The sequence below is a fragment of the Choloepus didactylus genome, chromosome 6, assembly GCF_015220235.1.
Source record: "Choloepus didactylus isolate mChoDid1 chromosome 6, mChoDid1.pri, whole genome shotgun sequence".
Classification (NCBI taxonomy): Eukaryota; Metazoa; Chordata; class Mammalia; order Pilosa; family Megalonychidae; genus Choloepus; species Choloepus didactylus.
This window is the reverse complement of record NC_051312.1, coordinates 11061621-11084388: the sequence shown is the minus strand read 5'-3', so window position 1 is coordinate 11084388 and position 22768 is coordinate 11061621. Positions and strand designations below refer to the sequence as shown.

Below are 22768 nucleotides of genomic sequence, written 5' to 3'. Positions count from 1 at the left end.
TTACCATATTAGAGATAAGGACCCGGAGGTCACGGGAGCCCGGCCGCGCCCCGCCTCCCGGCGGCCAAGGGGCGGTGGCTCTGCCTGCCTCGACCCCTCCCTGGTCCCGGTCCCTGGACAAGTCACTCGAGAAGAGCCTGTTTCCCCCGTGGTCACCTTTGGAAACGCTGTCACTACCCCCGCCCGCGAGGCACCAAGGGACAGACGGAGGAGACTCGGCGGCACAGACGCGGGCTTTATTCGCACATTTAACGGCGAGCGTCGGTCCGCAGCGTTACCGGGGAGCAGAGGATTCTGGCGAAGAAATGGTTAATCCCGACTCGCAATTTGGCGCAGGCGCCTGACTGGTGGGAGGGGCCAAGGGGCCACTTCCGGCGGCTGTGGGCGGAAGATCTTCAGAACTTCCGATGGAGTCGAACCCTCCGTGGCTCACGCACACACCGGAAGGGACTCGGGCTTGGGGTGGGACCGCCGCCCTCAGGGACAGAGGTGATCCCCTTTTTACTTAAGACCTGTGGAAGACTTCCGCCCGCACCCAAGATGGCCGCCGCCACAGCGGGACGGACGGTCACTGGGAGGGGGCGGAGCCGCCTCTCCCCAAGTTCCGATCCCACCAGGATTGGATGACGCGTGTCCAGCTGGGGCTTTGCCGCATCTGCGTCGCTGTGCCCGCGCTCTTCGGGCGAGGAAGTCCCTTCGGGATAGGAGGAAAGGGTTAAATGCGTTAGCTCGCTGGAACGTCTAGAGTTGGCCCCCCTCCCACTTCCGGAATCCGACTTCTGCGATCCCAGCTCCCAGGATGCCTTGTGCAGGGTAGTCAGAACGGCACTGGGAACTCCTGGGCCCTTGGGAATGGGGGCTGGCACCACAGAGTCCAAAAACTCTGTGAAGGGAGCGGGATGGGTTACGCGCCTAGGACGCCATTTAATAGCGCCAGAGCCAGAGATCTACCACCCGGAAGCTGGGACCGCAATTAAGGCCTTCAAAGTGGTTCCGAAGGTGGAACCAAAGAACTCAGATATCCAAAAGGGGCCGGCCGGAAGCAGCATGCCTCCTACTCCGAGGATTTGGGGGAACCCAGGAAGCTTTGAAGGAAAGGCGGGGCCCGCGGCGCTTTGGTTCCTGGGACCTGGACTACAGATCCCGGCATGCGCTCGGGAGAGGCCTGGGTAGGAAGGCTGTACTACAGATCCCATCATGCCGTGGGACTCGAGAAGGGCTAGGCCAGTGGGAGGGGGTCTGCGACTGGCGATCCCTATACGTCGGGGGACGGGGCTCACCTTGAAGGAGACCTCGAACTCGTCGCTCATCCGCCGGAGCTCGCGGCCATAGCGCTGTGCAGCCCAGAGGTTGGGGGGCGCCGAGAGCGAGCGGCCCCGGAAGGGGCTGGGCTCCCCGTCCTCCATCCCTTCATCCTCCTCGGACCTCGCGGGATACGAGCTGTGGCGACTCCGGGACTCCCCAGCCCCAGCGCCTGCGGAGAGGATCACGGAGTCACGGGCGATGGCAGTCTCGACTCCTCTGCGCCCCAGCTTGGCGAGAACCCTCACCCCCAGCGCTGCGGCCGCTAACGCCGCAGTGGGGTGCACAGAACCCGCAGAACTCGTAGCCCCGGTTCCTTCAGAGGTAAATCGAGGTCAATAGCTAGCTGGCTGATGGGGCTTTTGTGAAGATTCGAGTAACTTCTTAATCAGCCCACACATCTTTATTGAGCGCCAATAGTGGGCAAGGCACTAAGTGTATAAAATGGCCTTCCCCCGTGCAGGGCACAGAGTAAGGGCATAAAACATAGCTATGATGATTATTATTTTGGCCAGATCTTCCTGGGGCCTCCCAACAACGCCCGTGGTTGGTAGTTCTTCCATCACATCCAGTCCACAGCAGAGTGAACCGATCCATGGGAGTATGGAGGGGCGGCTCCTGCTCAGCAGCTGACCTGCAGGGGCCACATTTTTCCCACTGTTGTCACCTTCACAAGACTTTGGGCCTCTGGAGAACAAGGACTGTCAGCCGCCTGTCTGCACAACTCCCGCCCACAGCACCCATCTGGGAGAAAAGGTCCAGAACTTTTAGGTCACATCTATGGAGCACTCACCGTGTACTGGGCCCTCAGAGCCTCCTAACCATCCTCTACAGATGAGGAGACAGAGGCTCAGAGAGGTAAAGAACTCACCCAGGGTCACACAGCTGTGACGTCCTGCGGCTAGAAATCCCGAGAGGTTAGAATCCAGAGTCCAGTGAGCTATACCTCTTCCCTTGCTCACCCTTTACCCTTGGACATTCTGAGTCTGTCTCTTCACCTTTATATGGTAACGTTCCATAAAATAAAGAGTGAAAGTGCTTTGTAAAGTGAAAGTGCACTCTGGGTTACTATTCAAAGAGGAGCCTCTACTGAGGTTGGCGGCTCTGACCTGGGCACAGTGTATCATCCCCTATGCCCCTGCCACCGCCACCCCCGGCTCCAGGCCAACAAAGACTTAGAACCACTCCCAGGAGCCAAAAACCCGGAGCTAAGCAGGCGCAGGGGAACATGCTTAGTGTTCATGGCATGGCGCGTCTGTCAGGGAAGGCTGTCTGGAGGATGTAAGATTCGGTCAAATTTTGAAGCTGGGGGATAACAGAGTATCCCATCCTCCCCCAAAGGACCTTCAGCAGAGCCCTGCAGCTCAGCTCGCGGGGTGCCGGGTCTCCAAGGGTCTCAGCCCCAGATGTGATGCTGAGAAGGGCAGGAAGGGAACGAGGGGGGCTGGACCCAGGCAGGCCTAGGCTAAGAGGATGCAGTCGGAGCACGTGGCCATCCTGAGCCTCCCCAAGATCAGGTCAAAGGTCAGGTGAGGACCTCAAGGCCTGCAAGGAGCAAGCTGGTGGTGGGAAATAGCTGATTCGACTAGGGAGTCAGGATTGGGAATGGGGGCTGGAAGAGACCCAGAACAGAAAGACCCCTGCTCAGACCAGAGCATGCCAGGTCCATGGGGCTCAGACAGCAGAGCCAGTAGCTGGGAGGCCCCAGCTTGACCACATTCCTACTGTGTGACCTTGGCCTGGTTCCCCGACCCCTTGGGTCTCAATGTCCTCCTTCATGAAATGGGAGCAGTCCCTGACTCCCAAGATCTCTGACAACAAATGAGACAAGGAGAGCGCCCTGTCCTGCCCCTTTCTCATCCTGAAGGCTCCCAGCTTCCCAGGGAGGTAAACACCCAGTTCTCCTCATGTGACAGAGGGGGAAACAGAGGCTGTGAGCAGGTAGGAACTTGCCTGAGGTCATGCAGCTGGCACACCCACCTGGCCGTGTAAATGCTCGGGAAAAGTCAGCTGCTACTCTCCTCTGAGAGCCCTGAGAATCCACACAGCTTCACACTTGACAGAAGCAAGGCCCAAGAGTCAGGGAAGGTGAGTGCCTGGCAGCTGTCCCCTTGCCCAGGACCCAGAACCACCTTGGAAGTGCTTCACATGTTCATTTAGTCCTCACCAGACCCTAGGAGGGAGGTGACTCTTCTTGTTTGCATTTTACAGAAGAGGAAACTAAGGCACAGAGAGGGTAAGTGACTTGCCCAAGGCCACTCAGCTAGTAGGTGGCACAGCCAGGAACTGAGCTCAACCAGTGTGGCTCCAGGGGCTGTGTACTTAACTCTCATGCCCCAGGCTTCCCCCAGCCCCAGTGGGGCCACCTTAGGGGCCTAGGTTGAAGAAGGACCCCCTGGGCCTTCTGCTGGTGCCAGCTCTACCAGGAGCCTGCCCTATGGGATGGGGGGGCAGTTAGCCATGCCAATCTGGCCACCGTCAAGATGGCACCCATTTGTGTAAGCTGAGCTTTTTTTTAAAGTGTCCTTCTATTTACCGGAAAAAATCTGCGGGAAGGGGACCCACCTGAATCCACTCCTCCACCCCACTCAGGGCAAGAGCCTGTGTAGGCACCCAGGCCTGCCTGCTCACACCATCCTCTCCAGTACCTGGTTTAGAGGGGTGGGACATGGGGGGTGGGCAGAGCCTATGGCTGGCTATGCCACAACCCCCAGCAATGCATCTCCCGCTCTTTACCCACTGGGCTTCCTAGTAAGTGGGTGGGGTGAGGGCAACCTTGCACACTGTTTCATTAAAACAGCTGTGTTCTAGGAAATTCAAGGCAATGAAACTTCATCATCAGACAGGGTGGGGGTCGGATCTTGCCTCTACCACTTGTCTGTGCTAGCGTTGGCAAATTTCTTTACCTTCTGTATCTTCAACCACACACACACACACACGTCCACACACGTATGCACTCACGCTGCCAGCCCGGAGCAGGCAGAACCTGGCAATGGCCTGTCCCCTTGGCCCTGACTCCCTGTGGGTCCTAAAGCCATTTGGAGTGCAAAAGCTGCTCAGCCCAAAGAGCAAACCCGACCTCGCTCAGGGGCTGATAAAGCCAGAGAACACTCTACAGAGTGTTGAGAAAACACTCGGCAGGGGCTGGCAAACATTTTGGTAAAGGGCCAGATAGTAAATATTAGGCTTTGTGGGCTCTGTTGCAACTACTCAACTTCATGGTCAGGGTGTGAAAGCAGCCCTGAACAGCATGCCAGCAGTGAGCTTGGCCATGCACCACTGAAACCTTGTTTCTAGATAACACACCGAAACACAAATGTCACATAATTTTCACGTGTCACAAAACATGATTCTTCTTTTGATGTTTCTCAACCATTTAAAGATGTAAAAACCATGCTTAGCTCATGGGCTGCACAAAATCACAGGGATTGAGCCCGTGGCAGAGGTTGGTCGACCCCCGCTCTAAATCCCCACGCTGTTTGTTCTCCAGAGCTTTCAATAGCTCCCCATTGCCTGTAAGGTAAAGTCCAAACTCCTTGGCGTGACCTCAAGGCCCTCCCATTTTGGTTCTGCTCTCACTTGCCCGCCCTCAGGGGTACACTGGTGGCACTCATCTCTGTGGTGCATTGTAGGTGCCCAGGAAGTGTGAAGGGATGGGAGCCCCCGAGAATGAGCTCACCCCCAGATGTGCTCAGAGCCTGGGCCAACTCACAGTGACAGTAACAACAGGCACAGTAATAGTAAGCAGGGCAAGACAAAGTCCTTCCTCTGCCGGCACTGCTTTAAGCATTTTTTCTACACTAAACCATCAGATCCTTGCCACAACCCTGTGTGATGGAACTAGTTCTATTCCCATTTTACAGATGAGAAAACTAAGCCTAGGGTGAGTTAAGTCACCTGCTGACGCGCAGCCAGCTAATGAAGGGTAGAGCTGCGGGTTTGAACCCTGGCAGTCTGGCTTTCAGAGGCTCACACTGGCCTGCTTCGCCCACTGCATGGCCTCCCTTCCTTAGCTCCCTCTGTGCGCCCACTGGGGCTCACCAGGCCCCTGGCCCGTCCCAGACACTGGGCTGCGGGCTGGGGCTGTAAGAGCACGGGAGGATTTCAATGTATCCATAAATGGTCCCTCCGACCTCCCAGCCTCTCTGTTCCCTGCCCCCTCCTTCTCCCGTGACCCTGTCCCTCCCCTCCCCTCAGACTCCCATGGGCATAACCAAGACCTGGTCAGAGCTGACACCAGCAACCCTCTGTCGTCCATCCTTGGCCACCCGCCACCTCCTACCTGTCCAGCCCACCCCCCCCCCCAGGACCTGATCCAAGGATGTTGTGACTCCCCAGGGCTGACCCCTGCTCACTGGCCACACTCCTTGGGCCCTCCTCCCCGCACGGCCACCTTACACCCCACACCCAGTCCTCCCTTGCAGACCCCCCTCAAGCCGCGGCCCCTGGCCTCCGGGGACAAACCCAGCCCTGTTAGCAGCAGCTCCCACGCCCCGATGGCCCTCATGGTGGGAGAAGAGCTCAGCCAGGCCTCCCGGTTTCACTTTAAAACCCGATCACACCTTCACGTGGCCCACCACCGCCTCCACACTCCTGCTCCCTGACAGCCACTTCAGACCAGCCCCTCTCTCCTCTCGACCCCGAGCCATCCCCTCCATCCAACCCCCAGGCCGATGACCTGGCTTCCTTTCACAGAAAACTGGAAGAACTCACAAGAGAAACTTCTACAAGTTTCTACATCGTACCACCCTTGGGCCGCCCCCCGCCTCTTAGAGAGGGGCTGTCTACACCCTTCCTGCCCCTGCTGCCTCGGGTGGAGCGGCGCAGCCCCTTCCCCGGGCACCAGACCCCGTCCCTCTCCTACTCAGTGCTGCCTCTCCAGCCAGTTTCCCTTCCCTCCTGGGTTCCTCCTATCAGCCTATAAACCTGCTGTTTTCTTTTTCTATCTTAAAAAACAAATAAAACCCTTTCGGGTCCCTCCTGCCACCAACGGCTGCCACCCATTCCTTTGCTTCTCAGCTGCCAAGTGTGGGCTCCCCTTTCTGCCTCGTTTCTGGCTCATCACCTCTACCCGCTGCAGCCTCCCGACCGACAGTGCCCCGGTCCAGGCCCCCATGGCCCCTGTTGGTCACTCTCGGTCCCCACCAGCCGGCCCTCCCAGAGCACCTCTCTTGGCTTCCTCCCCATCTCCCTGCCTGCTCCTTCCCAGGCTCCTTCACTGATTCCTTGGCACATGCCCTGGGTCCTCTTCTCTTCTGACTACCCGATGCCTTGGTGATCTCCAGGCTCTGGGCCTTGCGTGCGTGGAAACCTGACAGCTCCCACATTTATAGACCCCAACTGGCTCTCTGCCGCCGTAAAAGGCCCCACCTGGATGTCTAAAAGGTGCTTCTAACCTGACACGGCCCAAACTGGGCTCCTGACCCCGCTCCACCCCTCACCCTGCCACCTCAGTAAAGGGCTATTCCATCCTTCCAGGGGCTCAGGCCAAATCCCTTGGGGTCCCCCTTGACTCCTCCTTCTCAACCCACGTCCATTGCACCAGCAAATCCCACCACCTCTGCACTTCCAACAGACCCAGAGTCCGCTCCTTCTCACCACCTCCGCTGTCACCTCCGCTGCCCAAGTCACCCTCTTCTGTCTGAATTATTGTGACGGCCTCTACTCCAGGCTCCCTGCTTCAGTTTTTGCCCCTTACAGTCTAATCTCAACATGGGGACCCTAGGGATCATAATGCCCCAATCCCCTCAGGTCCCCTCTGCTCAAGGACCTCCAGTGTTTTCACTCAATGCAAAAGCCAGAGCCCTTCCAGTGGCCTCCCGGGCCGGCCCAGGCTGCCTCCGCCCCTCCATTAACTCTTTGCCCTCGTGGTCAAATTTTCTTCCCCTAACTCTCCCCGCTGGCCACACTAGCCCGGGAAATGCAGTCACTACCTTGCCCCCAGGGCATTAGCATGTGCTGTTCCCTCCACCTGGAACAGTATTCCCACAGGTATCCTCACGGGACAGCTCCGAGGTTCTTCTTGCTGGGCCGACCCCCACCCCCCAGGGCTCCAAGTTCTTTACTCTGCAGCATCCTTCACCCCCAACAGTAATATGAGCTTCTACCACGTTCTGTAATTCCCTCTGATGGCTTGCTTGTTTGTTTATGGTCTTCTCCCCCCATACCACTAGAAATGTGAGCTCTGCAAGACCAAGATTTTTACATCTTTTGCTCCCAGATGTACCCCCAGCAACTGGGATAGTGCATGGCACACGTTAAGCACTCAATATGTGAAGGAAGTAAGCGCTGCTGGGGTTCCAAAGGATGGGGAAGGGTAGCGAGGTGTATGGGGAAACCATTGAGGGCAGAAAAACAATAAATGCAAAGATCTGGAAGTAAAAGAAAGCCCATGGAGCTCAGTGTGACAAGAGTGTATGCCCAAGTGATGGGGGGCGCAGGGGACAGAGGCCTCATAAGTTTCATGTTCCTGAAAAAAATCGGGAAGGGGCTTCAGCCGGCAAGTGCCCGGATATGGTTTTTGTTTCCCGAAGGTCTCTGGGATTGTTCTAGGGCAAGGACCTAGGTCTGGGCGGAGCATCAAAGAAATGTCCACTACTGAGAAATGTCCCCATGTTTCCATCTCGGCAGTGGGCCTTGGTGGTTACACAGACACCCAGGCTGGGGGGCTGCTTTAGCCAGTATCTTTCTCACCCCTCCACAGGCCCACTGCCTGGGAGGGCTGTCTGCCACGTGGGGTCCCCTGCCCCTTGCAACTGTGCAGGATAGCCCGGTGTGGGCAGGAGCCACGGGGCAGCTGGAAAGCCCAGTCCCAGGGAAAGCATGCAGCCTGGGGCAGGGCACCAAGGACTCTCCCAGCCCCACCTCCTACCAAAGGAATCACCAGGCAAGTGTGGCCTTAGGCAAGTCATTTCCCTTTCCTACCTGCCTGCTCCTCTGATTTGTCCTGGCCCTATAATAACAACTACGTTTTTATGAGCAGCTACGATGCACCAGCACTATAAAATTAAGCACTTCCTACCTATCACTGCTCATACATAACAGCCCTACAATGGTGAAGACTGTCTTTTACAGAAGAGGAAACCGAGGCTTAGAAAGGTTATGCACTTATCCAAAGCCATCCAGTGAGTGTGGGTGCGGCTGGGGAGCAGGGGGGTACAGGGCAGGAGGGAAGGTGGACCGGAAGCCAGGTAGCTGAAGGGGGTGCCTACCTCCATGGGGGCTGCAGGTAGCTGGCTGCCCCTCCTGATGACAGACGTCTCCCAGGCGGCCTGCGGCTGTGTGGTGGTGCCTGTGGAGGCCTGGTGGCTGGTCCCCTGTGGGTTTGGGGCCCAGGCCCCTCTCTGCCGGGCTACAGTCTTCCCGCTCAAACTCTGGGATCTGGAACATGCTCCGGGCTGTGGAGACAAGACAGTGGGTAGTCAGGGCACAGCCGGAGGTCACTGGAGGTGGGGGCAGGTCCCCCAGGCTCCCTCCCTACCTCTGGAACCCCCAGGCCCGGCCTGCCTTCCTGGCCCCCATCTATCCTCCGAGTCTGGTCCGACCAGGAGCTCAGCCTGTCCACTTGGGACCTAACTCTACCCTCCCGGCCCTGGGGCTGTGGGGCAGCTCCCGCCCCGGCCCCAACCGTCCTGGCCAGGTGACGGCCCACAGGTCTCACCCCAAGCCCGATCTCGAGGCCTCTGACCAGGGCCCGCCGCCTCCCTACAATACTCAGGGCGCCCGGCCCTAGTTACCTGGGCAACGGGAACTGTCACCGACCGAGCCCAATCAGCTTCGGTAAGGTCATTCGGGCCGGCCGCGAGGCGGGGCCATGTGCGGCCCCGCCCCACCGCCCGACCTGCCCCTCGCCTGTCGCCGGTCGCCTTCCTCTTCGGTTCCCGGCTCGTCCCTGGATGCTCTGCTCCCGGCTTCCTCACGCCTGGGGCGTGTGTGTGGGAGCAGGGGAGGGATTCTCTGGAGTCCCCATTTGGAGCCTGGAGACCTGCTTCTGCTGACAAGTCCTTCAGCCCCTCTGGGCCTGTTTCCACCCCTATGAATGGGGGATAATGGCACCTCCCTCAGCAGCCAGGGAAAACTGTACACCGAGTGGTGATCACTGTGCGCGAAAGCACCGGGCGAGGCCGTAATTGATGTCCAGCCGTCGGCTGCTCCGTGTGGACCGGGTGACCCGGGCGGGAGTCCCGCTCCCTCCTCCTCCTCCCCAACGTGGAAACCTTGCGCCGCCCGCAGCGGAGCACCGCTCCCGGCGCTATCTCCCGCGCGCTCGAGATAAGAGGGAGCCTCCGCCCTGGCAAGGATGGCCGCCCAAGCGCGGGAGAAGGGACGGGGGCCCCTGTGAGGGTGAACCCTGGGGCTCGCGAGGGCGGTGCGCTGGCGTCGGGCCAGGTGAGCCGAAGCCGCGGAGGGGCCGCGCGCGCGCGCTGCCCGGGGACTTCGGGGCCCCGCGGGTTAAGGGCCCGGGGGCGGGGCTCGGGGGCCATCTTGGCTGTGGGCGGAAGTGTCCTTCAGAGGCGAAGTCGTCGGCCCCGGTCGGGCGGCGCAATCCAAACTGGGAATAGGGGAGGGAGAGCGTGAGAGCCGGCGGCCCGGCCAGGGTCGGTGGCCCAAACCGCGGCCCACCCGGGCGTATGGCGGATGCGGCGCGGCTCGCGCACATCCCAGCCCCCGGCCACCTCGCGTAACCCCTGGCACCCGCCCGCTGCGCAGCTCGCGCCGATTCTCGAACAGCCCCACGGCGGGCGCGGCGCGGAACTGCGGAGCCAGGGCTGGCCTCTGCGCAACTTGCGTAGCGAACAGCGCAGGCGCAGGCTCAGGAGGGGGCGGAACAGCGGGAGCCGGGGAGCCTGAGCCTCGGGTCCCCGCGACCGGAGCCGGCTCCCCAGCGGCGGCCTGAGGACCGGGCCTCGGCCCCTTCCCGTCCCCCGCGACTGGAGAGCAGACGCGGTTGCGGGTGGAGTGGGGGCGGCGTCCGGAATCACAAGGAGAGAGGGCAGAGGCGCCCCCCCATCCCGATTAACTGGAAGGGAGCAAATCTCCCCGAGCCTGGGGAGGGGGAGAGCGGGGCGTTGGAGCGCCCCTGCAGTGGCCGCTGTCCTGAGCGAACGGGCATCGGCCGGCTCTCCCCCTCCTGCTGGGACCCTTACGAGCGACCAAAGCCAGGGATCCCCCTCCTTCAGCGCCTGCATCCCCACACCCTGGTTCTGGCAGTGACCCAGGGAGGAAACCCCGTCTGTCCTGGAGAGGAGAGTCTGTCCTTCCACGCCCCTGAGTGGGAGAGAGGGCTCAGGGCCCAGGCTGCCCCTGCCCCCCAGGCTCTGGCTAGGGGGAAGGGCCTCGCCAGCCCCAACTTCTTTCCTCCTGAACTCCCCATCCCTCTGTCTCAGCAGCCTGCGGTCCTCTCCTCTCCCTATTTATTTCCTTGGCCCCCCGCCAGCCCCTCCATCTCTGTCTCTGGGACTCGGGCCGCCCTCACTGCCATGGAGAGTAACCTGTCTGGCCTGGTGCCTGCTGCTGGGCTGGTGCCTGCACTGCCGCCCGCCGTGACCCTGGGTCTCACGGCGGCCTACACCACCCTATATGCCCTGCTGTTCTTCTCTGTCTATGCCCAACTCTGGCTGGTGCTCCTGTATGGGCACAAGCGTCTCAGCTATCAGACGGTGTTCCTAGCACTCTGTCTGCTCTGGGCTGCCTTGCGTACCACCCTTTTTTCCTTCTACTTCCGAGATACCCCCCGAGCCAACCGCCTGGGGCCCCTGCCCTTTTGGCTTCTCTACTGCTGCCCTGTCTGCCTGCAGTTCTTCACCCTGACGCTTATGAACCTCTACTTTGCCCAGGTAACCGTGGTAATGGGTGGGGGTGGACTGGGAGGGGTAGACTGGCTGCAAGGAGTGATGGGCATCTCTGCTCCCAGGTGGTGTTCAAGGCCAAGGTGAAGCGTCGGCCGGAGATGAGCCGAGGCTTGTAAGTGCTCAGGGCAGCAGTGGGCTCAGCCCACCTTGCTGGGCTGAGGCGAGGACCCCCCCGGGAAATGTGCATGAATGAGCTTGGAAAAGTTAAAGCACCTGGCCCAGGTGGTGGGCAGAGGCATTGCATGTGTGAAGGGCAAGAGTAGAAGCAGCTGTGATACGGCAAGGGGGTGAGGGTACCAACGACGGAGGACAAGCAGGAGGCTTCAGCCCATGGGTGCTCCAAAGCCAACTGCAACTCTGGGTGACCTTGGGCTGCCATACCCCCATCATTTGCAAAATATCTTACAGTTTACAAAGAGCTTTCACAAACATTTTTAATTTTTACAATTGATCTGTGAGGTCATTATTGTCCCCATTTGAGAGATGAAGAAACTGAGGCCCTATAAGATAAAGTAGCATGTTCAGGGTCTCAGAGGTAGCAGGCAGAAAGCAGAGCAAGAGTTCAAACTTAAATTTCTCACTCCCTGTGCCACATCTGTCAGTTGCCTACTGACCTCTTTGGGCCTCAGTTTCCCCATCTCTATAATTGGAGGAGCAGGTCCCGATAGGCTCTGGGGTCTCCGTGGGGAGGTTGGGTGGGCAACGAGAGCCAGGGGCAACCGTCTGGAGCTTGACCATGCTGTGGGCTGCAGGCTGGCCGTCCGCGGGGCCTTCGTAGGGGCCTCCCTGCTGTTTCTGCTGGTGAACGTGCTGTGTGCCGTGCTCTCCCGCCGGCGCCGGGCACAGCCCTGGGCCCTGCTTCTGGTGCGCGTCTTGGTGAGCGACTCCCTCTTCGTCATCTGCGCACTGTCTCTTGCTGCCTGCCTCTGCCTCGTGGCCCGGTGGGCCCCCTCCACCAGCATCTACCTGGAGGCCAAGGTAGGGCCAGAGGCTCTGATGCCTGGTTTATCGGGCAGTGGTCTTCAGGGTAGAGAGGAAGCTGGGCGCCGCCTCTCCCTGAGGGTCCCCTGTTGTCCTCTCTGCCAGGGCACCAGTGTGTGCCAGGCGGCCGCAATGGGTGGTACCATGGTCCTGCTCTACGCCAGCCGGGCCTGCTACAACTTGGCAGCCCTGGCCTTGGCCCCCCGGAGCCGGCTGGACGCCTTCGACTACGACTGGTACAATGTCTCTGACCAGGTGGGCATTCCTCAGTGGCCCGGGCCCTGTCCCAGTGTCCCGTGGGCACAATTGCAGACTGGCACAAGCTCCTACCTTCTCACAGGCCGATCTGGTGAATGACCTGGGAAACAAAGGCTACCTGGTGTTTGGCCTCATCCTCTTTGTGTGGGAGCTGCTGCCCACCACACTGCTGGTGGGCTTCTTCCGGGTGCACCGGCCCACGCAGGACCTGGTGAGGGCCGCCCCTCTCCCCTGTGGGGCCAGTGAGGGAAGGCCGGGTGCTGCAATCCCGGGGCCAGGTGGGCTATGGGAGGCCAGTGGGATCCAGGAGAAGGCATTGAGGGTGGCTTCCTCCCCCCCAGAGCACCAGTCGCATCCTCAACGGACAGGTGTTTGGTTCCCGTTCCTACTTCTTTGACCGGGCTGTGCACTGTGAGGACGAGGGCTGCCCCTGGGAGCACAGCCGGGGCGAGAGCACCAGGTAGGAGCCCCGGCCTGGCCTCAGGAGCCTTGGGGAGCTTGAGTCTGGTCTTGCCCCACCATGGCTGGCCCTGGTTTGCCCCTCTGGTTTTCCAGTGCTGCATCCCAAGATGCAGTTTGCCGTAGTCTGGAGGGCTTGAGCCCTGGGCCCTGGAGATCTGGGTCACCGGGATGCCCATGGAGCTCCTTCCAGCGTGCTCTGGTCTAAGCCTCTGTCCCTCCCCCAACTCCCATGGATGGAGCCCCGGTCACTGCCCTGGACTGACCCTGTTTCTCTGCCTACAGCATGTCAGGCAGCCTAGGCTCAGGCAGCTGGTATGGTGCCATTGGGCGTGAGCCGGGCTGGTGCGGGGGCAGCCAGACGCGGACCACTCCTCTGCTCTTCTCCCAGGTGCCAGGACCCGGCAGCCACCACCACTGTCTCTACTCTACCCCGCAGACGTGATCCCCCACTTCCCCCACTAGGATGCCCAGACCCTAGTCCCCCTGCCCCCAGGCCCCTGGACCAAGTTTGACTGCAGCTTCTTGCCCAGGGCCCTGGGGGCTGTGGCCACCTCCTCCCCAGCCGGCTCCTTGGCTGCTCCTGTCGTAGTGAGCTTGTGCCGCCCCCCTAGGATGGGGGCCTGGCCTAGCTGCCAGATGCCCACAGCACCCTGGCATGAGCTGCCACCCCCACATCCATGCTGGAGCCAGTTCCCTCTCCTGCATCTTCCATTCAATAAACAGTATCTGTGTCCTGTGTCTGTTCATCTGTCTCTTTTCTCTCTGCTTTGTGTTCTTTTCTCATCTCCACCTATTTGGTCAGCGTTGGTCTGAAGAGGGCTGCTGGGCTGAGAAGGGCCTCTGCTCTCCGCCGTGGCTGGTGGGCAGGGAGAGAAAGGCGCCCACAGCCTGGAAGGGAAGGGAAGGGAGATCACTAAAGCTCTCCTTTTCCCCAAGACCTGCTTCAAACCGCCTTTATGAAGCCTGCCATCTTCTGGTCAAGAAACAGTGGCTCCTCCCCTGAGGCCTGCAGCACGGTGATTATGTGGCTATTTTGCCTCTTACTCCCAATAAATGGGATTTGGGAGGCCCTGTTCCCCTCACCACCCCCCAACCTGACCTCCAGTTGCCAGGAGTTAGCCCAGGGCCTGTGGAGGTGTTAGCCTGGTGACCAAGCAGCCCCTGTCCCTGCCAGGGTGTGCATTTGGCAAGGTGGGCCAGCTGCCCCCCACCCCTGTCTACCTGGTGGTCCTGGGATCCCCTTGTCCCACTGCCCCTAATTGCCTGATCACTCCCCTCTGCTCCCACAGTCCTGCCAGCCTGACACAGATCTGTCCCCTCCTGGGAGCTGTTTGTTGGTGGGTCTGTCCCTTGTCCACTTATCTGGCTGTCCCAGCTCCTCAGAGTTCCTGGGGCCTAGCACTGAGCCTGCCTAGCAACCCTTTGCTTGGGACTCTGCAGAGAGGGCAACTGAGACTCACCGAGAATCAGCTGGAACCTGGGTGGTCATTTTTTGTTGAAAAGAACATTGCTAACATTTGTAGGGCCCTTTACTACCTCAGGCTCTATTTTGAACATTTACAAACACCGACCTCCTTTATGCCCAGAACAGCGCTGGAGGCGGTAATAATTACCATCCCTTTTCTATTCATGGGAAAAGAGGATCCTTGGAGTTAGGTAACCTCTCCAGGACCCCTACTGGTAGGGGGTGGTCGGCCTTAAAGCTTCAGCTTGAAGATTGAGATCCAGAGGGGGCCCATGGAGAGTCTTTGGAGAGATGGATCACACAAAGAAGTGGGGTGTGCAGGGAGGGGTGGGGGGGTTTGAGTCCAGCCTGGGGCTCTGGCTGTTCCGGCAGCTCCAATCCTGGCCCCTGGGGCTGCCCCATGGGCACCGAAGTGAGGATCAGGGGCTGGGGAGACCGAAGTTGGAGCAGGAGGTGCAGCAGCAGCGACTGCCCAGCGATGGGCCCCAACCCCCATGTAGTCAACCCCAGATGGCCTCAGCGGGGTCCCCCACCCTTTTGTTCCCTCAGTTCCCTCAGTCCCTGGCTGGCAAAGTGCTGAGCCCAGGGACCGGGCTGTCCCCAGGGGCGGGGAGCTGAGGGCCCATCCCAATCCGGTAACGGGCCCGGGAGATGCCCGGAGGTTAGCGTGGCGCCTGTCCGGCGAGGTGGGTACACTGAGGCCCAGCCCAGGGCCGTGCCGCTGGCTACAGTGGTTGGCCCGCGGGGCAGCAGCGGGGCTCCAGCCCGAAACTGGAGGCCGGACCCAGGGGCCACCCCTCTCCGGCCCCTCTGCGATCCACCGCCCCCGACCGGCCAGGATTGGCCGGCCCGGCGGGCTCAGGTAAAGGGTCTCAAGGGGCGGCGCCGGCGGCGAGGGCGCGGCACCGAGGGAGGCGTGGCGCCGGAGGGGTTAAGTGCGGGAGGAGGGGGGCTTCTGGCGGCGGGAGGGGGTCCCAGCCCCGGCGGCCGCCCGCTTCGCCCCTGCCGCCGCCTCCGCGGCCCAGCGAGGACCGGGAGCCCGGGCGGCAGCCTCAGCCGCAGCGCGGTCGACAGTGAGTGCGGGGCGGGAGGGCGCCGGGAGGGAGCGCGGGCAGGACTGGCGGGCAGGGGCTCGCGGGGTAGGCGGGCCGGGCGGGGCGCCCCCTCCAGCGCGTGGGCGCCGCGGGGAGTGGTGCGGCGGCGCGTCCCGCCGCCCGTCACGCTCGGAGGCGTTGGCGTGAAGACACGGGGGAGGCGGTGGGAGCGAGTGGCGTGTGTGCAGTGTCTGGGCGAGCGCGGCGCTGTGGTCCCCGCGGGCTGGCTGTGTGCACGCGAGTGTGTGCACCCGTGTGCGGGGTTCACTGGGGTGCTCTGGGAGGTCCGTGCACCCATGGGGTTCCGGGTATGCCGGTGAGTACACGGAGTGTGCAGGTGGAGGGCGTGCGTGCAGCCGGGGCAGCGGCGCGGGCGGGGGCCGCCGGGCGGAGCGGAGGCGCGCGGATCCTTGTGCCAGTGGGCGCCGCCGCCCACTCTCCGCGAGGGCCCACCGCTGTCCCGGGGGCTGCCGCGTGGGTCGCGCGCGTCCCGCCCACGCCCGCTCCTGCCGGGAACCGCGTGCCCTCCCCCTGCCCGCCGCACCTCTGTGTCTCTGCGGGGACCCGCCCCTGGGTTCCTCGAAAGCCCGGCGGGGCGAAGCGGGTCCCGGCGCGGAGCAGGAGCGGGAAGCCGCGAAGATGCTGCGGCAGCGGGAGAGCCGGGGCCCGCCGTCCTCCGTCCCCGCCCTGCGCGGTCCGGCCTCTCCGCGCGCCTCCGCGCCGGCTCAGCTTCCTCCTCCAGGGCCGGGATCTGCCGCTTCCCCACGCCCCCTCCAGGGCGCCAGCTTTTCCTTGCTTACCCCAACCATCCCTCCCTAGGCTCAGGCTCTCTTTTCCCCTTCTACTCGTCTTCCTTTTCCCTCTCGGTATCCTCTTCTCTTGCACCTTGGAGTCCCCGGACAGGGGCTGAGGGATGGGCGGGGGGAAGGTAAGGGGGAGACTGGAGGTGGGCCGTGGGGGGAGACGACAAGTCTATGCAGTGAGTACTGGGTGTGCCCTGGCACCAAATGTCCAGCCGAAGGGATGGGAGGAGGGGGCAGCCGGGTGCAGTAGGGCTGGGGGCTCCAAGGACCTTTGGATGTGTCGGGGATCCAGGGAGAGGGTGTAGGGATGTCAGGCCAAGTATTGATCAAGCGTCCCTGGTTCCACCCGCAGTGACCGCAGCTCCCCAGGAGCCCCCTGCCCGCCCCCACCAGGCGGGCAGTGGAAGTGGCCGGGCCCCTGGGCGCGCCATGCGCGGCACCACGCTCCTGGCGTTGCTGGCACTGGTCCTGCTCTACTTGGTGTCCGGTGCCCTGGTGTTCCGGGCCCTGGAGCAGCCCCACGAGCAGCAGGCCCAGAGGGAGCTGAGGGAGGTCCGTGAGAAGTTCCTGAGAACCTACCCATGTGTGAATGACCAGGAGCTGGGGAACTTCATCAAGGTGGGTGGGTGCCAGAACCCCTCCGTGCCTCACCCATGAGCTTCTGGACCCAAGTGCATGTCCTGGTCCTGTGTCAGGTGCTGCTTCCAGGCTGGTGCCCCTGGGGGCAAGGTGCTGCTGGGGAGGGGGTGGGGCAGAGGCTCCCATCCATACCTCTGCGGCTTCAATATGGCCATGGTGGGGTCATTTGTTTCCCTTGTGGTGCTGGCCAAGGGTCTCCTTCACTGAGTGGCAGTGGTTAAATGGAGAAATGCTGAATGAAGAAATGAAGTGCTAGGGCTGTTAAATTTTCACAAGTCTAACCCACCAGGTTAGGGTTGCCAGGTAAAATCCAGGAAGCCCAGTTAAATTTGAATTTCAGATAAACGATGACTTTTTTTTTTTAAATCATAAGTAGGTCCCATATATTATTTTTATTGACTCAATCTGGCAACCCTACACCGCTTCCTACACTTTTCTGGCGTCACAGTTGCCTTAGAGAAGCCCAAGAACCTTGCGAACACTCACCCCACCCCAAGAAAATTGCAATGTAGTCATGTAGTCCGTACATGTGATGATTTCAGAGGGTTCTAGGATTCCTGTGGGTGCCAGGTGTACCCCAGAACTTATGCTTACCCCGTGGAGGTGGGAGGGCGGGCAAGGGAGGGATGGGGACAACGTCACCCTTCCCTGGGACACTCCCCATCAGCCTCGGTCCAGTGGCTCAAGAAAGTGCTGGACTCAGCCTTCTGGGGTAGAGTCGGGCAAGCACCTCTGTTGCCTTTTCTGATTTCTGAGTCACTGTCATGTAATGAATTAAGATTTAACTTTAATAAATTAGTGTGTATCACTTTATCGAAGAGTATCTCTTTCCCTGTCTGTCCTTTGCAGAGGGAGGGGCCAACTGGCATGGAAGCCTCAGTGTTCCAGCAGATTCCCAGATGGCAGGACCCGGGGCAGAGCTGAGGGTGGGGTGCGGCCAGAGTAGAGGCAGCCTGACATCGTCTCTGATGTTTCCAGTATGCTGGCGCATCCCAGAGAGGCCTGGGCAGGAGAGTGTGTCTGGCCAGATCACAGGGCCTAGGGAGGGAGGGAATCTGACCTATTTTATCTTCACAATGGAACAGCTCTTTTTCCTGAATAAGAAAGAAGCAGAAAAGGAGGGGCAGGGTCTAGAAGGGGAGAGGGGCGGATGGCAGCTGCTTCCTTTCTCTTCCACAGTAAGATTCACTCCTTGATTTAGGCAATCGTGCAGCAAATATGCACCTACTGTGTGCTAGGTGCTGTGCCCAACACCATGGGGCGGGCAGGGAAGCAGATGCGCCCTCATCCAGGCGAGGGGACAGACTCACGGACAGGCAGGTCACTGTAGGATGCAGTGGAGAGGGAGCCTTGGCCACTTGCCGTCTTTACTGAGTCCATGTAGTGTGCTGCGCCCTGGGTGGGGTGCTGGAGATGAGGACGGAGAGGCCAGGAGGGGCTTGGGGAAGAGCTGGTGATTGGAATGAGCCAGGTGAGATAGGTAGGTTAGAGATGTGTAATTGGGGGCAAGGGACTCCCAGGTGGAGGAGCAGCAGGGGTCAAGGCAGAGAAGCTGGAAAACCCAGAGTGTTTCTGCAGAACCCAGATTTAGCAGATGCCTAGTCATTTGAAGCAAAAATGAGAACACACAGGATGACAAAGAATATATATATATTTCCGAAGTAGTGAATTCATTGGAAAAGTTTTGCAAAATAAAAATTAAATCATGTTTAATCAGACATGTCACCTTTTGGCTTTATTTGAAACTTATTAGTTCAGGAAATGGGATCCTCTCAGAAAATCTGGGGGTAAGGTCACCGTACCTTGGGGTTCCAGAGGGGAATCCCAGTAGAGAAGCCTGGAAAAAAAGGGGGTTGGGACCAGATTGGAAAAAGTGGGGAGGAAGGGCTTGAATACTGGATTGGGGAGTTTGGACTCTATTCAACAGCTAGCAGACAGCCAGAGACAATTTTGAGCAGTCATTTTTGGAAGATTAATTGGAATGGGTTTTGCTAGTGAGGACTGCAGTCAGGGAGAGAGGAGGTGATTTATGATCCCATCTGCACCCACTGCCTTGTATCTTGGTGCTGTGCTCCTTGGAGAAGAGTCCTTCTGCACCCCCTCCTCATTATGCTCTGACCTCCTCTCACCTGGAGCAGGCATCCTCAAAACACAGACCCCACCCCTGAAGGACCTGCCTCTGATGGGCAGACAACATGGTCACATCATTCAACTGATATGTGAACACCTCTCATATGGTACAGGGTTTGTCTTGGGCTTCAGTGGGGACGGATGGGGGTGGGGGTGTCCATGAACCTCCTAAAATTGGATGCAAATTTTGAGAGTATATGTATGCTCCTGGAGAGAAGGTCCCGCTTTCCTTAGATTTTGTAAGGCAAGGGTCTCAAACTCAGCTCCCAGTAGGGGCAATAGGGAGTGGTGGGGTCTGTGGAAAGCTGGAAATCCCTGGACATGAACGCCACGTGGAAACAGACTGATTTAACAAACACCATGCTGACACTGTTGCAAGGGCCTTAACTCTTAGCAACAACTCTATGAGATACATGCTGTTATCATCACCCCCACTGGCTAGATGGCAAAACTGAGGCACAGGGAGTTAACTTGCCCAACCCAAGTCATGCAGCTAGTGAGTGAGGCCAAGATTTGAACCCAGGTGGTCTGATCCCAGAATCCTGTAAAGCGGAAAATCTGTTGTGTGAAATTAGGGAACACACAACTTAAAGGTTTCTAAAACATGGGGGACGGGGTTGCAAACAAACACACCAGGTGGATGGGGCCACCCAATATGCAACTTAAGGGAAGCCAGAGGAAAGGGGAGAGCTGGGAGGGGTAGGAAGGGAACCACCCTGGAGGCTGGAGGGGCAGGGGGCTGACAGGGACAGGAGGGAGAACTGAGGTTCCTGCTTCTGTGCCTTGTCCTGCAGGAGGTGGCTGACGCACTGGGAGGGGGTGCGGATCCAGAAACCAACTCAACCAGTAACAGCAGCCGCTCAGCCTGGGATCTGGGCAGCGCCTTCTTTTTCTCCGGCACTATCATCACCACTATCGGTGCGGGAGGGGCGGGGCAGGTGGAGGCAGGGGCCCAGGGCGGGCCGGGCTTCCTCGTGGGGGAAGGTGCAGCGGGAGGTCAAGGGCGCGAGGCGGACCCCAGACGCTCTGCACGGCCCCTCTGCCCAGGCTATGGCAACGCGGCCCTGCGCACCGACGCGGGGCGCCTCTTCTGCATCTTTTACGCGCTTGTGGGGATCCCGCTGTTTGGGATCCTGCTGGCGGGGGTCGGGGACCGGTTGGGCTCCTCCCTGCGCCGCGGCATCGGTCACATCGAAGCCATCTTCCTGGTGAGCTGCTCCACGCCCGGCGCGCCCTTGCGCTGGGTCCGGGATACCCTTCCCTGTGTCCCCAGCACGTGAACGCTCGCCCCTAGACCGCCCGAGTTTCTCCTGCAGGCTCCGGGAGCGCGGGAGTGAAGGAGGGTGCAGGGGTCTCTCCGCTCCCGTCCACTGCCCTTCCCCGCAGAAGTGGCACGTGCCACCGGAGCTGGTGCGAATGCTATCGGCGGTGCTCTTCCTGCTGGTCGGCTGCCTGCTCTTTGTCCTCACGCCCATGTTCGTGTTCTGCTACGTGGAAGGCTGGAGCAAGCTGGAGGCCATCTATTTTGTCATAGTGACGCTCACCACCGTGGGCTTCGGCGACTACGTGGCCGGTGAGGCTGCCCTTCTGGCCCTGCCAGGGCGCCCGTCCACACTCGCTTCTCCTAACCAGGACCAATCCCTCCAAATTCCATGTGGTGTGTCTGTGCGCTCATGCTTCATTGCTTCAACACTTACCTCCCCTGATGGAATGCACACATTCTTGCCCGCATGCAACACTTCGTGCACACTTACTTTCTTGCAGGCCTGCACCCCATGAGTGCATACACATACATAAGTGCATTCCTCACCCATGTCACATTCCTGCACATGACCCCAGTCTCTTGCATGCTCTTGCGCATCCTCATCTCACGCACACTCACCTTCCTGTGGGTACTCACACACTCTAGCACACATTCATTGCCCTGGGGAGGGCGGATCCTCTCAAGGAGCTGGGGAGAGGGGCAGAGAACCAGCCGCTCACCGGCGCCATGCGCCTATGCCTTTCCACCCTCCCCGGGGGCTCTCAGGCGCCGACCCCAATCACGACTCTCCAGCCTACCAGCCGCTGGTGTGGTTCTGGATCCTGCTCGGCCTGGCCTACTTCGCTTCGGTGCTCACCACCATCGGGAACTGGCTGCGAGTCGTGTCCCGTCGCACTCGGGCGGAGGTAGGCGGCCCCAGGCCGGCGTCGCGCCTGCGCGGTGGAGCGGACGCCCCGGGCCCCGGGCGCTCGTGGCTCGTGGACTTGTGTGACTCCCAGAGAGTGCGAGCTTCGGGGCCGGGAACTGAGTGGTAAACTCGGCCAGGTTTGTGGGTAACGTTGCTCCTCTTCCCTAATGGTTTGGGTTCCCATATTTAGCAAATAAACAAACAGGAAGCCCAGTTAAAAGTGAATTTCAGATAAATAAGGGATACTAATTTAATATAAGTATGTCTCGAATGTTACATGGAACATACTTATACTAAAATTTTGTTGTTTATCTGAAATGCACATTTAACTGGGATTCCTGTATTTTGCTACCCTACTCGGAGCGCCCAGCAAAGGAGGCACGAAGGCCTCTGGGGGCATGGGATGGAGGGCTGAAATAAAACTAGAGGTACTGGAAAGGTTCCGGGAGAAGGGGGTGCTTCGGTGCGGACAGGGGAGGGGAGAGTGCGCGGCCCAGGTGAGGAGCTCTCCCGTCCTCACCTGCTGAGGCTGGAGGACGGGAGGAAGAGGGGGCGATGCCTGATTGGCGAAGGGGAGGGCGAACTGCGTACACGAGGACCCCTTGCTCTGGAAGTCGCCTTTCCTCCCCGCGCAGATGGGCGGTCTCACGGCGCAAGCCGCCAGCTGGACTGGCACGGTGACAGCGCGGGTGACCCAACGAGCCGGGCCCCCGGCACCGCCGCCCGAGAAGGAGAAGCCGCCTTTGCCTCCGCCGCGGTCCTCAGCGCAGCCCGCCAGCCAGTCCCGACCCCCTACGCCCCCCCAAAAGTCCGAGCCACCCTCTCCGCCCACGGCCTCCGCCCTGGATTACCCCAGCGAGAATCTGGCCTTCATCGACGAGTCCTCGGACACACAGAGCGAGCGCGAGCGCGGCTGCGCGCTGCCCCGTGCCCCCCGGGGCCGCCGCCGCCCCAATCCCCCCAGGAAGCCCGCGCGGCCCCGGGGCCCCGGGCGTCCCCGGGACAAAAGCGAGCCCGTGTAGGGGCAGGACCCCCGGGCCGGGCCAATCCAAAGGGCCTCATTCCTGCTGTCCCCCTGGCATGCCCAGCTTGTTTGACCAAAGACCCCTCTTCTCCACGGGACTGAGACCTTGGAGAGGAGGCTATGGTTGCCTGTCCGTCACTCCCCCCACCCTCCCACATCCATCCCTTTCCAGACCCCCAAGGTTTTCTGTTTTGCTGCCCCAGGCCGCCGGGCCTGTCCCTCACAACGCCTCACAACTGTGCCTCAAAGCCTGGATCAATAAACAAAAAAATTAGGTACCGCTGCAGACGTGCGCTCTAGGGGGACGCGAGTGAGGTTGGGCTGCTTGCGTCAGGCCATCGCGGGGACGCGCCAAGCCACCCGTGACCCCCAGACTGAGGTCCTTTGGGGACCAACGTCCGACACGGCGCGGCCCCCATCCGCTTTGCTCAAGTCCGGGTCTCGGTTCTGGAGGCTGCAGGGTAGGGACCCCTTCGGAATCTGCCAAGATCGGCTGTACACTTCCAACCTCAGAACATATATATATTGGGGGTGGGGGGTTGGGGCGAGTGGGTGTGGGAAAGAGATCATGGCCTCTAAGTGTGGAGG

General features: G+C 60.3%; 3 protein-coding genes across 8 annotated transcripts; 2 read left to right on the top strand and 1 right to left on the bottom strand.

Moving 5' to 3' along the window:
• Positions 1-210: 210 nt before the first annotated feature.
• Positions 211-9170, bottom strand: BAD (BCL2 associated agonist of cell death). 3 transcript variants are annotated; one of them, XM_037838166.1, is made up of 4 exons: positions 9039-9170; positions 8514-8699; positions 1281-1474; positions 211-694 (listed from the first exon to the last, which is right to left on the bottom strand). In XM_037838166.1, the coding sequence occupies exons 2-4, from the start codon at positions 8689-8691 to the stop codon at positions 569-571; spliced, it is 498 nt and encodes a 165-aa protein (XP_037694094.1). In that variant the 5' UTR covers positions 8692-8699; positions 9039-9170; the 3' UTR covers positions 211-568. The 3 variants fall into 3 exon arrangements, with proteins under 3 accessions (XP_037694094.1, XP_037694093.1, XP_037694095.1); XM_037838165.1 differs by lacking the exon at positions 9039-9170 and adding an exon at positions 8963-9027; XM_037838167.1 differs by lacking the exon at positions 9039-9170 and adding an exon at positions 8783-8915.
• A 934-nt stretch (positions 9171-10104) lies between these two features.
• Positions 10105-13592, top strand: GPR137 (G protein-coupled receptor 137). 3 transcript variants are annotated; one of them, XM_037838153.1, is made up of 8 exons: positions 10105-11138; positions 11216-11265; positions 11906-12131; positions 12240-12389; positions 12475-12603; positions 12734-12852; positions 13137-13166; positions 13243-13592. In XM_037838153.1, the coding sequence occupies exons 1-8, from the start codon at positions 10782-10784 to the stop codon at positions 13364-13366; spliced, it is 1185 nt and encodes a 394-aa protein (XP_037694081.1). In that variant the 5' UTR covers positions 10105-10781; the 3' UTR covers positions 13367-13592. The 3 variants fall into 3 exon arrangements, with proteins under 3 accessions (XP_037694081.1, XP_037694082.1, XP_037694080.1); XM_037838154.1 differs by lacking the exon at positions 13137-13166; XM_037838152.1 differs by having other exon boundaries at positions 13137-13296.
• Positions 13593-15381: 1789 nt separating this feature from the next.
• Positions 15382-22687, top strand: KCNK4 (potassium two pore domain channel subfamily K member 4). 2 transcript variants are annotated; one of them, XM_037839100.1, is made up of 7 exons: positions 15382-15392; positions 16569-16834; positions 19780-19903; positions 20033-20193; positions 20372-20558; positions 21015-21154; positions 21792-22687. In XM_037839100.1, coding segments are annotated over exons 1-7 (1266 nt in total). In that variant the 5' UTR covers positions 15382-15391; the 3' UTR covers positions 22179-22687. The 2 variants fall into 2 exon arrangements, with proteins under 2 accessions (XP_037695028.1, XP_037695029.1); XM_037839101.1 differs by lacking the exon at positions 15382-15392 and adding an exon at positions 15609-15729.
• The last annotated feature ends 81 nt before the right edge of the window (positions 22688-22768 follow it).

Coding starts and splice junctions, on each gene's coding strand:
- BAD (XM_037838166.1), bottom strand. CDS start 8,691: ATGTTCCAGATCCCAGAGTTTGAGCGGGAAGACTGTAGCCCGGCAGAG. Junction 1,475..8,513: donor TACCTGCAGCCCCCATGGAG/GTAGGCACCCCC, acceptor TCCTCTCCGCAG/GCGCTGGGGCTGGGGAGTCC. Junction 695..1,280: donor AGTTCGAGGTCTCCTTCAAG/GTGAGCCCCGTC, acceptor CCTATCCCGAAG/GGACTTCCTCGCCCGAAGAG.
- GPR137 (XM_037838152.1), top strand. CDS start 10,782: ATGGAGAGTAACCTGTCTGGCCTGGTGCCTGCTGCTGGGCTGGTGCCT. Junction 11,266..11,905: donor CCGGAGATGAGCCGAGGCTT/GTAAGTGCTCAG, acceptor TGTGGGCTGCAG/GCTGGCCGTCCGCGGGGCCT. Junction 12,853..13,136: donor AGCCGGGGCGAGAGCACCAG/GTAGGAGCCCCG, acceptor CTCTGCCTACAG/CATGTCAGGCAGCCTAGGCT.
- KCNK4 (XM_037839100.1), top strand. Junction 19,904..20,032: donor CACTATCATCACCACTATCG/GTGCGGGAGGGG, acceptor CCCTCTGCCCAG/GCTATGGCAACGCGGCCCTG. Junction 20,559..21,014: donor CTTCGGCGACTACGTGGCCG/GTGAGGCTGCCC, acceptor GGGGGCTCTCAG/GCGCCGACCCCAATCACGAC.